This window comes from Petaurus breviceps, unplaced genomic scaffold (assembly GCF_028583685.1).
Source record: "Petaurus breviceps papuanus isolate PSGF00001 unplaced genomic scaffold, PetGlider_PUasm1.0 99, whole genome shotgun sequence".
Lineage (NCBI taxonomy): Eukaryota > Metazoa > Chordata > Mammalia > Diprotodontia > Petauridae > Petaurus > Petaurus breviceps.
In genome coordinates, this window is record NW_027187465.1 from 9,459,397 (window position 1) to 9,472,549 (window position 13,153).

The window sequence follows — 13,153 nt, forward strand, 5'->3', positions numbered from 1 at the left end:
CATTTGCCAGAGATGTGAGGGACATTTTATGTTTGGGGCAGGGAGAGGCCAAGAACACAGAATCTATGGTCACAGAATCTGGGTTCAAATTCTGACCCTGCTACTCGGTACCCAAATGACCTGGGAGTTCAAGCCCTTTTCCTTCTTGAATCTGTTCCTCATCTGTAAAGGGAAGGTCAAGGAGGAGGCCCCTTCCAGATCCTCATTGCTGGCCCTGGTCCCACCAGCTCTAGAAGCCCCCAATAACCTCAGCATCATCACTCACCGCATGAACTTTGGAAGGGTCGTCCAGCTCCAGTCTGGCTATCACACAGCCAGCTTGGAGCACGGCTCCTGGCCGCTTCACGTAATAGACCTGGCCATCTTCCTGCACGTTCAAGGTCATGATCATCTTCATCACCTAGGGTATGATGGGATAAAGAAGTGAGCAAAGGGATGTCAGAACCTGGATGGTGCATGGGACAGACCCCTGGAACTGGGGACTGTGACATGGGACAGACTTATCAACACACAAAGCCATCTCTGTGAGGCCCTAAGTGCACATACCCTGGCTGCTGCTGCTTCTGTGATTACCAGAATAAAAACAGCCAGACGAATCCTACAAACATGCCAGAATGAAGATTTGGTGAAACAGATCCCCAAACTATGTTTCTTTGGGAAACACTGTCATCAGATACAGGAAAAAGTTAAGAAGAGAGTTGTTTGTTTTTTTCCTGAAAATCATGGACAAACTGTATTTTTACAAACCATCTTTTCTCCAGAGGAACATCCAAGATATTGGGAAGAACACTCATGTCTGGAAAAGGTGGAGGCTGGAGAGGGTCTAGAGCACCAGGTGGACAGCACCCAAAGGGCCACTATGGGGAAGTGGTTTCATTCTAGGACTCCAAGCTCTCACAGGTGACTTCCTGCTTTACCTGGACCCAAACCAGCCCTGCACGAGCTGCACTCACACCCACACTCCCCTTTCCAGCTCCCTTTTATGTGTTGGCTTCCCCCATTTAAGTGTAAGCTCTGTGAGGACAGCGAACACCTTCTTTACTCATTGGTATGCCCAGCACTTAGCATAATGCCTGGCAAGTGATAACAAGTTATGAATAAGGCTTGTTCTGTCTGTCTGTCTGTCTGTCTATCTATCTATCTATCTATCTCTATCCATCCATCCACCCACCTCTCTCTCTCTCTCTCTCTCTCTGTCTCTCTGTCTCTCTCTCTCTCTGTCTCTCTCTCTCTCTCTCAAACAGTGTGGGAGTGAGCCCCAAGGAGATGGGGAACAGAGACAGTGGGGATAGAATGAGGCAATCAGTGTGAATTTTGCTGTGCCTAATGATGCTTCTTTGATACAAGGGAGAATTCTTTAGAGGGGTAAGTGACACACATTTTGTTTTTTGAAAGCACATCCTTAAAACATCTGGAGACAGACCTGGGGGTCTGGGTGGGCCACAAGCTCAAGTGACAAAAAGACCAGTGTGAACATGGGCTGCAATGTTACACTCAGTGGAAGTGATGTGCTTTCAGAAAGCCTTCAGGACATTGGAGAGCAGTCAGAAGACAAACTATAGGGACTCAGGACCATGCCATATGAGGACTGGTTCTAGGACCTGAGGAAATTTGTTTAGTGTGGATATTTGGGAAATGACAAAGCCAGCAGGACACTCTAGGGCAATGAGCCCATCTGTGACCTCCACCCTCTGAGCAACACTGGAGCCATGGAGTCCCAAGCAGGGGACCAAGGAGCACAGGCTCCAAGAACAGTCCCCCCCAAGGGGCAGGGCTCCCTGGTTACTGCAAGTACCTCCATTTCTGCATAGGTACTTCCAGCAGTCAGATGGCCTCCATCCTCCACCAGGTACTGGACCAGCTTTCCTGCAGAGGGAGATCTCAGGATGGTGGGATCATTCTCCTTCTCAAACACACATGTCTTATTGCCAATGGTGATCCGGTAACTGTAGGAGACAACAGGGTGGGAATGGGCTTGCAGCCAGACTGTGGATCAGCCAAGGAAGCTTCCCAAAGAAATTCTTGACTCACAATTATTACCCAGTAAGTTATTTTCTTTGCCATTAGCCTGAATAAAACTGAATTCCAGAAAATTCTGTGACCTGAAAGCACCTGCCACATCTAGATTAGAATCAGGAATAAGTCACAGACAGGCAGCTGCAGGCTTGGTGCCTCCTAAAAAGAGGGGTGCCCCAAAGTGGGCTGGGAGGCAGCTATGGGATCCTTGGTTGGACTGTGGGGGCTTCTAAGGTCCCTCCCAACCCTGAGAGTCCAGTTGTGGACTGGACAGGCTCTGGGACCCCCCAGCTGGTTCATGGGGGGCTATTTTCTCCTTCCCTTACAAGTACTAGAAACTGCTGGCTCCCAAAGGTTGTAGCCTGGGTGGGAGATGGGGCAGCTGGGCAGGGCCCTGAGCACAAAGAGGGTGATGGGGTTCTTAATGCTCATTAAATGCCCAAGACGCAGGGTATCTGGACAGTCCCAGTATTCGGGATGCCAAGCCATGACAATGAATGGAAGAATGGAATGGTGGAGGGCGCCCTGGCCCAGAAGCCAGAGGCTCTGAAATCAAGGAGGGTGGGAGGTCCCTTAGGCCTTTCTGGTCCTCAGGATCCTTTCAATGGAGTGACAGTCCCACCAACTGCCATGAGGTTCAAAGTGAGATCAACTGGTATTTGGGGGGTGCTTGCCCTGAGACCAAGTTAAAAGATCGGGGGAGAAAGAGCCTCCCTTGCCCAGGAAGAAACAGGAGTCAGTGTTTCAGCATGGGAAAGCCCCTCCATTGGTCTGATCACTCCCCCAGGAAAGGCCTTGGGCTGTCCTCTACTAAAGAAGTGTGTCCATGACGTTTTTGAAGCTGAACTCCTGGGAGAGAAAGGCCCCTTCTCCATGCTGGAGGGAGTGTCCAGGGCTCTGGCCTGGCACCCACCTGTCAATCTCTTCTTTCATATACGTGGTGTAGCTGTTACCGGCATAGGACAGCAGCAAGCCACCGTCATTGAGCCTGTGAGCGTCTATTTCGATGTGACAGTTGTTCATGATGAGAACAAACATGGTCAGAGATTGTCGGGCAACCTGGGGAGAAAGAGTTCTCAGCACCTGCCATCCTCCACCCCCAGGAAACTTCTGGGGGCTATGCCAGCTAAGAAACCTAATAAAAAGGAGGTTTTGGTGGGGCACCCCAGGGTCACCTCCCAGTCTTTTCTCATCTGCATGGCCTGGCTCTGAGTGCTGACCCCTTCCTTCAAAAAGGAGTGCGGTGGGAAGGGGATTTCCTCAGACTCTGTCCTGATGTTAGTGTCCAGAGAGGTACAAGTTTGGTTAGTTCTAGTAGATTATCATGGCCAAAAATAACTGAACCTCCCTGGCTGGGAAGCCCCAACCCTCTGTTGTTGACATCAGCAACAGACTGAGGTAAGGGGAGAGGGAGCCCAGGACAGAGGATATGGGACTGGGCAGCCTCAAGCTTGTGAACCAGCACCATCCTTATTCTGGGTTTCAGTTCATTCTAGACCAGACCTCCTGCGTCCTCAGTACCAGAACCCAGGATCTCAGGGATGGAGGAGCCTCGGGGACCATCTCTTCTGACCTGTACCAGGGCTTAAGGCCAAATGAAGCAAATTTAATCCTCCTTCTATGAGTCAATCCTTCAAATGCCTGAAGATACTCAGAACATCCCTCTGTCTCTTCTCTAGCCAAACTATCCCTTCTTCTTTCAAGAGATACTCATAAGGCAAAGGTTTCAAAGGCCTTCACTGGCTTGACCTCTCTAACAGGAACTTCACAAAAGCCAGGGAGAACCTCAAAAGAGGGTACAAATCTTTGCTTTAAAAATAAAACCCCAGGGGGTGGAGCCAAGATGGCAGAGTATAAGCAGGAACTTGGAATGAGCTCCCACACCAAACACCTCCAATACCCGTAAAATATGACCCTAAACAAATTTTAGAGCTACAGAATATACAAAGTGACAGAGAGAAACAAATCTCGTGCTGAAGGCAGCCTGGCAGGCCAGCACCGAGCTGGGAGCTGAGCACAGTCCCATGTGAGCCATGTGGGCCTGGGGCAGCTCTGACCAGCAGCCCAAACTAGCCAGAGCGGACTTCTGGAAATCACCAGCAGCTGTGGTGGTTTCTAGACTTCTCAACCCATAAACGCCAAAGAGAAAGTAAAAGGTCAGTGGGGAACTCTGTGGGAACTGGGTGATAGAAGAACGTGGTCTGGCCCCTGCCCCTGGGGCAAGAGATGGTGGAGTGCTGCCCCATGGCTGCCTCTAGAGCTCCTGGCCTGCAGATTATAGAGGGACCAAGTGACCATTCAGAGGGTAATCGCTCTTGCTTTGACCTGTTTGGATCTAGGTTGCTGCCTTGGGTGTGGTCCTGGGGTAAGAAACACCAGTGTGCCAGAGCTAGTGGTGGTAGAGAGGGTGCCCTCCTCAGACCTCTGACAACATTTGCAAAAACCCCAGAGATTTTGGATATTACTATCGCCACTCTGGAAGCAGAGTTTTACCATGCAAAGAGCTCAAAAGTCAAGTAATTGGCTGGCAAGATGAGCAGGCAGAAGAAACACTATCAGATCATATAATCCTTTTTTGTGGACAAAAAGGATCAAAACATGGAATGAGAAGAAGTCAATGAAGTCAAAATTCCTGCATCAAAAGCTTCCAAGAAAAATATGAACTGGTTATAGGCCATGGATGAGCTCAAGAAGGATTTTCAAAATCAAGTAAGAGAAGTGGAGGAAAAACTGGGAAGAGAAATGAGAATGATACAAGAAAATCATGAAAAGAGAGTCAACAACCTGACTGAAGAAAATAATACCTTAAAAAATAGACTAACTAGGGGCAGCTATGTGGCACAGTGAATAGAGCACCAACCCTGGAGTCAGGAGGACCTGAGTTCAAATCTGGCTTCAGACACTTAACACTTATTAGCCATGTGACCTTGGGCAAGTCACTTAACCCCAATTGCCCTGCCCTTCCCCCTCCAAAAAAAATCCTCCCCCCAAAACAGACTAACTTAAATGGCAAAAGAGGCTGAAAAAGCTAATGAGGAGAATAATGCCTTTAAAAGCTGAATTGCCCAGATGGAAAAGGAATTTCAAAAACTCACTGCAGAGAATAATTTCTTCAAAATTAGACTGGAGCCAAATGGAAGCTAATGACTTTATGAGAAATCAAGATACTATAAAACAGAACCAAACAAATAAAAAATTAAAGGCAATGTGAAATATCTCATTGGAAAAACCACTGACCTGGAAAATATATCCAGGAGAGATAATTTAAAAATTATTAGACTACTTGAAAGCCATGATCAAAAAAAGAGCCCAGAAATTATCCTTCAAGAGATTCTCAAGGAAAATTGCCCTGATATTCTAGAACCAGAGGGCAAAATAGAAATGGAAAGACTTCACCCATCACCCCTTGAAAAAGATCCCAAGGGGGAGGAGCCAAGATGGTGGCATAGAAGCAGGAAAACTGTGTGAGCTCCCCCCACAACAACCCCAATTACCTATAAAATATGACTCTAAACAAATTTCAGAGCTGCAGAACCCACAAAGTGACAGAGAGAAACACATCTCCCACTGAAGGCAGCTTAATAGGCAGACAGGAAGGTCCAGCACAGCATGCTGGGAACCAAGCACAGCCCCACGTGAGCCTGTGGTTTTAGCCCCAGGGTGGCCCTGACCAGTGGCTGCAGTAGACTTTGGGAGAGTGGATCACCAGCAGCTGTGGTGATTTCCAGAATTATCAACCCATAAATGCCAAAAAAAGTAAAAGGTCAGTGTAAAACTCAGTTGGAACTGGGGGAGGAGGCACTGTTCAGCCTCTGCCCTTGGAGTGAGAAGTGGCAGAAGTATGGCTACTGCCTCCACATGGCTGCTTCAGAGCTCCCAGCCTGCAGGTCGTAGAGGGGCCAAGTGACCATTCAGAGGGTAATTGCTCTTGCTTTAACCTGCTTGGATCTGGATCACTGTCTTGAGTGGTGGCCCTGAGGTGTGTGCCAGTGAGCCAGAGTGTGTGGGGGCCATAGAGATGGCACCCTCCTAATAGCTCCAGCAGCTGTGAAAACCCCAACGATTTGGGACAAAGCTTTCCCCTCTGGAAGCAGAGTTCGACTGTGGCAAAGAGCTCAAAAGTCAAGTAATTAAGTGGAAACATGAGCAACCCAAGAAAGCAAAGCAAGCACAGCAATCAAACCTTAGATTCCTGTTTTGGGGACAAAAAGGATCAAAGCATGGAACAGGAGGAAGACAATGAAGTCAGAACTCCTGCACCAAAAGCTTCCAACAGAAATATGAACTGGTTACAGGCCATAGAGGAGCTTAAGAAGGATGTTGAAGATCAAGTGAGAGAAGTGGAGGAAGGATTGGGAAGAGAGATGAGAATGATGCAAGAAAATCATGAAAAGAGAGTCAACCTGACTGAAGAAAATAACACATTGAAAAATAGATTAACTCAGGTGGCAAAGGAGGCCCAAGGGGCCAATGAGGAGAAGAATGCCTTAAAAAGCCAAATTTGCCAGATGGAAAAAGAATTTCAAAGACTCACTGAGGAGAATAATTCCTTCAGAATTGTATTGGAGCAGGTGGAGGCTGATGACTTTGTGAGAAATCAAGATACTATTAAATAGATCCAAAGAAATGAAAAAATAGAAGGCAATGTGAAGTTTGTCCTTGGAAGAACCATGAACTGGAAAATAGATCCAGGAGGGATAGTTTGAGGATTTTTGGACTACCTGAAGGCCAGGACCAAAAAAAGAACCTAGAAATCATCCTTCAAGAAATTCTCAAGGAAAACTGCCCTGATGTTTTAGAACCAGAGGGCAAAACAGAGGTTGAAAGAATCCACCAATCGCCTCCTGGAAAAGATCCCAAAAAGAAAACTCCTAGGAATATAATAGCCAGCTTCCGGAGTTCCCAGCTCAGGGAGAGAATATTGCAAGCAGATAAGAAGAAACAATTTGAATATTGTGGAAACACTATCAGGATGGCGTGTGATCTAGCAGCTTCTACATTAAGGGATCAAAGGACTCGGAGTGTGATATTCTGGAGATGGAGTGACCTGGGATTGAAGCCAGGAATCTCCTACCCAGCAAAACTGAGTATCATGTTTCAGAGGAAAATAAGGTCATTCAATGAAGTGGAGGACTTTCAAGCATTCTGGATGAAAACAGAGCTGAATAGAAAATTTGACATTCAGATACAGGAAGGAAGAGAAGCCTGAGAAGGTAAACAGGGAGAAGAAATCATAGGGAACTTACCAAAGTTGAACTATTTACATCCCTACATGGAAAAACAAAAAAAGTTATGAAACTTTTCTCAGTAGTTGAAGGGAATAGAAATATATACATATGTCTATATATGAGGGTATATGGGCATATGAATACATATGTGAATGTGTGTATATATGTTTACAGGTATACATAGATAGAGGGCACAGGACCAAACTAACAGGAAGGGATGATACTTAAAAGGTGAAATTAAGAGGTGAGAGGAATATAATGAGAGGGGATGAGGAGAGACAGAATGGGGTAAACTATCTCATATAGAAGAGGCAAGGGAAAATGGTTACAATGGAGGGGAAGAATAGGAAGGCAAAAGGGAATGGGTCAATCTTATTCCCATTGAATCTGGCTTGAGGAGGGAATGAAATACACACTAAATAGGGTATCTCACCCTAGAGGAGAGTAGTGGGGAAGGGGATGAGAGGGGGGATGATAGAAGGGAGAACAGATTGGGGGAGAGGGTAGTTAGAAGCACATAATTTCAAAAAGGGACAGGGTTAAAGTAGAAAACAGAATAAGTGGGGGGCGGGATAGGAGGGAGGGAAATATAGCTAGTCTTTCACAATATAACTATTAAGGAAACATTTTTCATAACTATACATGTACAACCTATATTGAATTGCTTATCTTCCCAGTGGGGGGTAGGTGAGGAGGGAAGAAAGGAAAGAATCTGGAAATCAAAGTTTTAAAAACAAATGTTAAAAAAAATTTTGCATGCAACTGGGAAATAAGATATACAGGCACTGGGGTGTAGAGATCCATCTTGCCCTACTAGAAAGTTAGAGGGAGAATGGGGGAGGATATAAGAGACAGCAGATTGGGGAAAGGGGTACTCAGTAGGCTCGCCATCTTGGGTTGGGAGTAGGGGAAAGATGGGGAAAAATTTTTTTAACTCAAAACCTTGTGGAAATGAATGTTGAAAAACTAAAAATAAACAAATAAAAGATTAAAAAAAATAAAAATAAAACCCCAAAAGGGAGAGTTAAGAGTATCAGGGAGGCAGGCTGCAGCTGGAAGAGGTTTCTAAAATTTAGAGATGGACCAAAACAAGGATGCTTAGTCCAATCTCCTGATGGAAAAGATAAGGAGAGTGAATTTTGGATGAGTTGGGTAGGAGGGTCTAGAAGTCAAGCCTCCTTCCACCCAACTAGGCCAGAGATGCATCATGTGTCCATGCCCACCTAAATGTTCCCTCACAGGCTGGGCTATGTGAGGGACCCATGCTTTGGCAATGGTACCTCTCACACACCAAAGGACTGGAAAAAGGGTTTTTAAGGACTTTCACTGGCTGTTCACATTGGCCAGCTTCCATGGCAGATTGCAGCTTTCAGATTCACTCCAATACTGGCCTGGTGCCTTGGGGGAGTGAGGTTGTCTTTCTTTACCTTGAGGATATACTTCACCCCTCCATAGATCAGCTCCACATCCACGATGTTCAGCAGAGAATCTGCTGGGAGGACCTGGCCCCTGGAAGACAGACAGACCCTTCAGAAAGCGCCACTTGGCTGGTTTTCCAGCTCCTTCAAAACATGTGGGACCATGTCTTGGGCAAAAATTCCCTCGGTGTTCTAATGGGATCAGCAATACCACCACTGAGATTTCTGACTGATGAACCTGGAGGGGAGTGCACTTATTACCAGGGTGGGGGAAGGCTTTATGGGGCCCCCCAGTTTATCAAACATTTGCTAAGTAAGCATCCTCTGGCCAGCATATTCTGGAAAATGAGCACCTGGCCCTCTAAGGCACCGACCCAGTGAACTTTGATTTTCTTATCACTCGGTTACCTTTGACCTAATAACCAAGGGGTAAAACAGGCCTTCCTGGCCTTTTGTTTGATGGTGGCTTAAAAGGAAATAGAAAAGACCAAAAATCCTGTGTGCTCGGGTTACCCTTGTATCTGTTCCAACTGCCAGCTCTCATCAATTTATTACAGTCCGAGAAAATAAAAGAATTTAGAAAGTTTATCTCTGCCTTTATTTGAGACCCCAGCAATCACCCTCAGTCCTTCAACATCATACCGAGTCTCTAAAGTGCACCATTCTGCCTTAACTATAGAGAGCCTTTTCTCACAAACAACCAATACACTCAATCTTCAAGGCTTTCATAGAAGCACCAGAGAAGCAGGAGATCTTTGAACACTCACAGGTCTGGGGAGTCCAAAGACCAAGGCCTGGGTCAAAGCTTTACCACTGATTAACCTAGTGACTGTGAACATCTTACGGAGACACTCTGGGTCTCAGTTTCCTTACCGGTAAAATGGGAGCAGTCATCTAGTATTTCCAGTTTCCCTGAGTTACTCTGAGGGAAGAGCTTTGAAAACCACAAAGTACCAAGAAGCTCGCCCTATTATTATTTAACAAACCTTAATTACACAGCATGTTTGGGGAGAGATACAAATGCAAACAAAGGAGGGGGAAGAAACCACCTTCAAGAAGATGGTATCCAGGAAGGAGAGGGCCAGCTGGGACACTTGAGAGCTAGGAGTGGCCTTAGTGGCCGTGGAGGCCACTGTCCTCCTTTTATGGAGAGGACTAGAACATCTCCAACCAGGACATTTTACAGATGAGGGAAACTGAGGCCAAGAGAAGGGGAAAGATCAGTGAGCAGCAGTGCTGTGATGTAAGCCCTGGTTCTATAACTCCCAAGGCAGTGTATTTATTTAGAGTTAGGTAGATACGTATGCAAGTATGTATATGCACATATGGCAACGTATTTCTATAGAGGGACGGATATATTTACATCTATGTATTTATGTACACATCACAATGTATTTATAAAGAAATGTATGTATATGTGTGTATACATTTATGTGTGCATATATATACACATATATATGGTGATGTATTTATATATAAATTATATTGTGCATTTATGTGCATATATTTCATATAATTTTGTATAAATTTATATAAGAATATACTTCTATACATTTGTATAGAAATACATTGCCACGTGTACATAAATATATAAATCTGTCACCTATATAAAGGCATTGCCATATATACACTTCTGTGAACGTGTGTGCACATACATGTGTGTATACATATATGTGCACTATGTGCATATCTGTATACCAATGCACGTGTGTATTGCCATAAATACACAATATAGATCTATCCATCTATATACACTGACATATACACTTAGATAAATGTATACACACATATACGTTTTATATAAATATGTTGCCATATATACATAAATCTATAAATAGATCCATCTAGCTATATAAATACATTGCCATATATACCTAAATACATAGATATAAATCTATCCACCTAGAGAAATACCCTGCCATATATACATATATGTATACACATATAAATATACTCACACGCACCAGAGAACGCCTAAGCAGCTCACATTCAGGCGCCAGCAGCACGCCATGTGTCTTACTCACACACACTGGGCAAGGGGAGGCATTCAGGTCGGGTAATGACCACACACTATACCTTTCCAGTGAATGCAGGAAGTCAGTCATACAGGTCCTGAACAGGGCATCTGCTACATTCAAGGCTCCACAGACCACCCCAAGCATGATGTCGGGCTTCTCAGCCTAGGAAAGAAGGACTTTTCAGTATGACCAGAGGCCCATCTCTTCAGCAGGGAGGGCTCCCAGGATCACAGAGCTGGAGGAGAAGGGGCCTTGGTGGCCAGAAGGCCAGCCCCTCCATGGAAATTACACACCCTAATCTACTCAACAAGTCATGGCTAGTCGATCTCTGCTTGGAGACCCGCCAGGACGAGGAGCTCACCACCTCTCAAGGATGCCAGGAGACTGGGAGAGAAGGGTCCCGCACCCTCACCTGCACTCTCTCGGCGATCAGGTGATCCAGCCAGCCTGTGTCAATGTCGTTGTTCTGGAAGTTCTCGGTCTCCAGCAGGTTAACAAGGTACTCCACTGTGGTCCTGAAATCTCCCCGGATCGACAGCTCTTTCAGGGCCACCACCATGTTCCTTAGAAACACACATTTCCCAGATCAGCACAGATCCTCGTAATATTTGCTCACCGAGCCTCTCACACACAAGGGCATCACTCTACTACTTAGAATTATCGACTCCAGGTGAAAGTTGGGAGACCTCCGAAGATGAGACTCTTATGATCACAGATTTAGAGCTGGAAGGGCCCTCAGGGACCACTGAGTCCCACCCCCTCATTTTACAGAGGAGGCAACTGAGGCAGACAGACACAGTCACTTCCTAGACACAGTCAGCAAGTGTCTGAGGCAGGATTTGAACTCGGGGCTTCCCGATTCAAGTCTAGCACTCTCCGCACTGAGCCCCCAGCTGCCCTAGAAGGGCAGTACAGAGTACAGAGTATGTACAGAGATATGGGCTCCTGTCTTCTCCTCTTCTCTCCCACCTGGTGTCTACTTTCTAGTATCCCACAAAAAACAGAACATTGATTAGGAAGAAAGGAGGAGAAGGAGGAAGAGAGGGACGAGGAGAAGGGAGCAGGGCCTGGGGAGGGGGCACTCACGAGACGGCCTCTTCTCTGTTCTCTCCCCAGGAGAAGCAGTGCCCAAACTGGGAATCGGCAAACTCGTGTAAGCCCCCAGCTGCTGCCACGCTGAAGTAGCCCCACACGTTCTTGCTGCTGCGGAAATTCAGCTCCTGGACGGTCCCGGAGCTTGGCTTAAAACCCTGGAGACAGAAGGAAAACAGAGGGATGGGTCAGAACAGAAGCCTAAAGTCATCACGGAGGGCCGCCGCCGGGGCACGTAAGACATTTAACAGAGACACCAGCAGATGCCCCTTACTTCGGCTGGAAGGCGCAGCCAGTGCCGTGATGCTCACAGCATCCAGGGGGACGGCCTACCCTCTCACGGGCTCAGGCTCTGATGTGTACAGAGACACAAGGATGCTTTGGCCTCAGGAGAGACCTAGATTCAGATCCTGCCTCCAAGATGCAACAGTTAAGTGGCATGTATCTAAGCCCTCCCAAGCCTCAGTTTCCATAAAATGTAGGGAAATACTACCAGCAGCACCTGCCCTCATGACTGTGACAAGAAGAAAGGAAATGAGACCATGTCCATAAAGCACTTTGTAAGCCTGAAGGGAAGTGTAAAGGCCCTTCTCCCGGCCTCAGTTTCCCCACATTTTCAGTCCCTCGTCTTGCCTCATCCGGGTTTTCGCTGGTGATCCTGGCAGCAATCACGTGGCCTCTGGGAATGGGTGGGCTGATGGGGTTTTCGAAGGAAATGGGCGTGACGCCCCAGGGTGACTCTCCATACAGGATCCGGATGTCCTTCAGCCTGTTCAGAGGTACCCCCATGGCAATCTGTGGGTGGAGAAAGGCTTTTACATTAGCCTCTGACACGCTCTAAAGGGGGGCGGCTTGTTAGCCCCACAGTTCAGGTGCTCAGCCATCTCTGGATCCACAGAAATCGGCCCCATGCCCTGCCCGACAGGCACAGAGACTTGGATTCACGAGGCCCTGAGTTCAAATCCCTCCTCAGACACTAACTTAGCTGTGTGACCTTGGGAAAGTCACATGTCCTCTCCTGTGGATGAGAATAGCAGCTGCCTAATTCTGAGGGGAGGATGAGAAACCCTCCCAATATCACCATCATATGAGCACCTTGCAAACTGTAGAGGGCCGTGTGAATATTGGTGAGGAGGAGGAGGAGGGTGATGTGCCAAGGACTCTCTGAGGTACAGAAAAGTCTGAATAGAAGGCACTCTCTGCCTTCAATAAGCCGGCCAACCCGAAGTGGTACGTACAAAATTTAGGTAAAGGTCGGACAATTCAGCCGGTGCTCACTGACCACCCAATACACACACAGAGCCTCATGAGGGTGGGGGACACAGCAAACTCTAGGACCCGATCCTGTTCCCAGAGGAGTTTCTATTTCACAAATGCCACA

General features: G+C 46.8%; 2 protein-coding genes across 2 annotated transcripts in view; one reads left to right on the plus strand and one right to left on the minus strand.

Annotated features, from left to right (window-relative positions):
• The window catches only part of CORO1C (coronin 1C), a 544,511-nt gene that overhangs the window by 62,436 nt on the left and 468,922 nt on the right, over positions 1 to 13,153 (plus strand). The window lies entirely within an intron of this gene.
• ACACB (acetyl-CoA carboxylase beta) overlaps positions 1 to 13,153 on the minus strand; it is a 120,869-nt gene that overhangs the window by 52,395 nt on the left and 55,321 nt on the right. The window contains exons 12-19 of the mRNA XM_069081877.1: positions 12,406 to 12,567; positions 11,767 to 11,930; positions 11,093 to 11,243; positions 10,739 to 10,842; positions 8,672 to 8,753; positions 2,930 to 3,075; positions 1,796 to 1,946; positions 266 to 400 (exon numbers count right to left, since the gene is read on the minus strand). Of these exons, the coding sequence (XP_068937978.1) occupies positions 266 to 400; positions 1,796 to 1,946; positions 2,930 to 3,075; positions 8,672 to 8,753; positions 10,739 to 10,842; positions 11,093 to 11,243; positions 11,767 to 11,930; positions 12,406 to 12,567 (1,095 nt within the window). The remainder of the gene's footprint in view (positions 1 to 265; positions 401 to 1,795; positions 1,947 to 2,929; positions 3,076 to 8,671; positions 8,754 to 10,738; positions 10,843 to 11,092; positions 11,244 to 11,766; positions 11,931 to 12,405; positions 12,568 to 13,153) is intronic.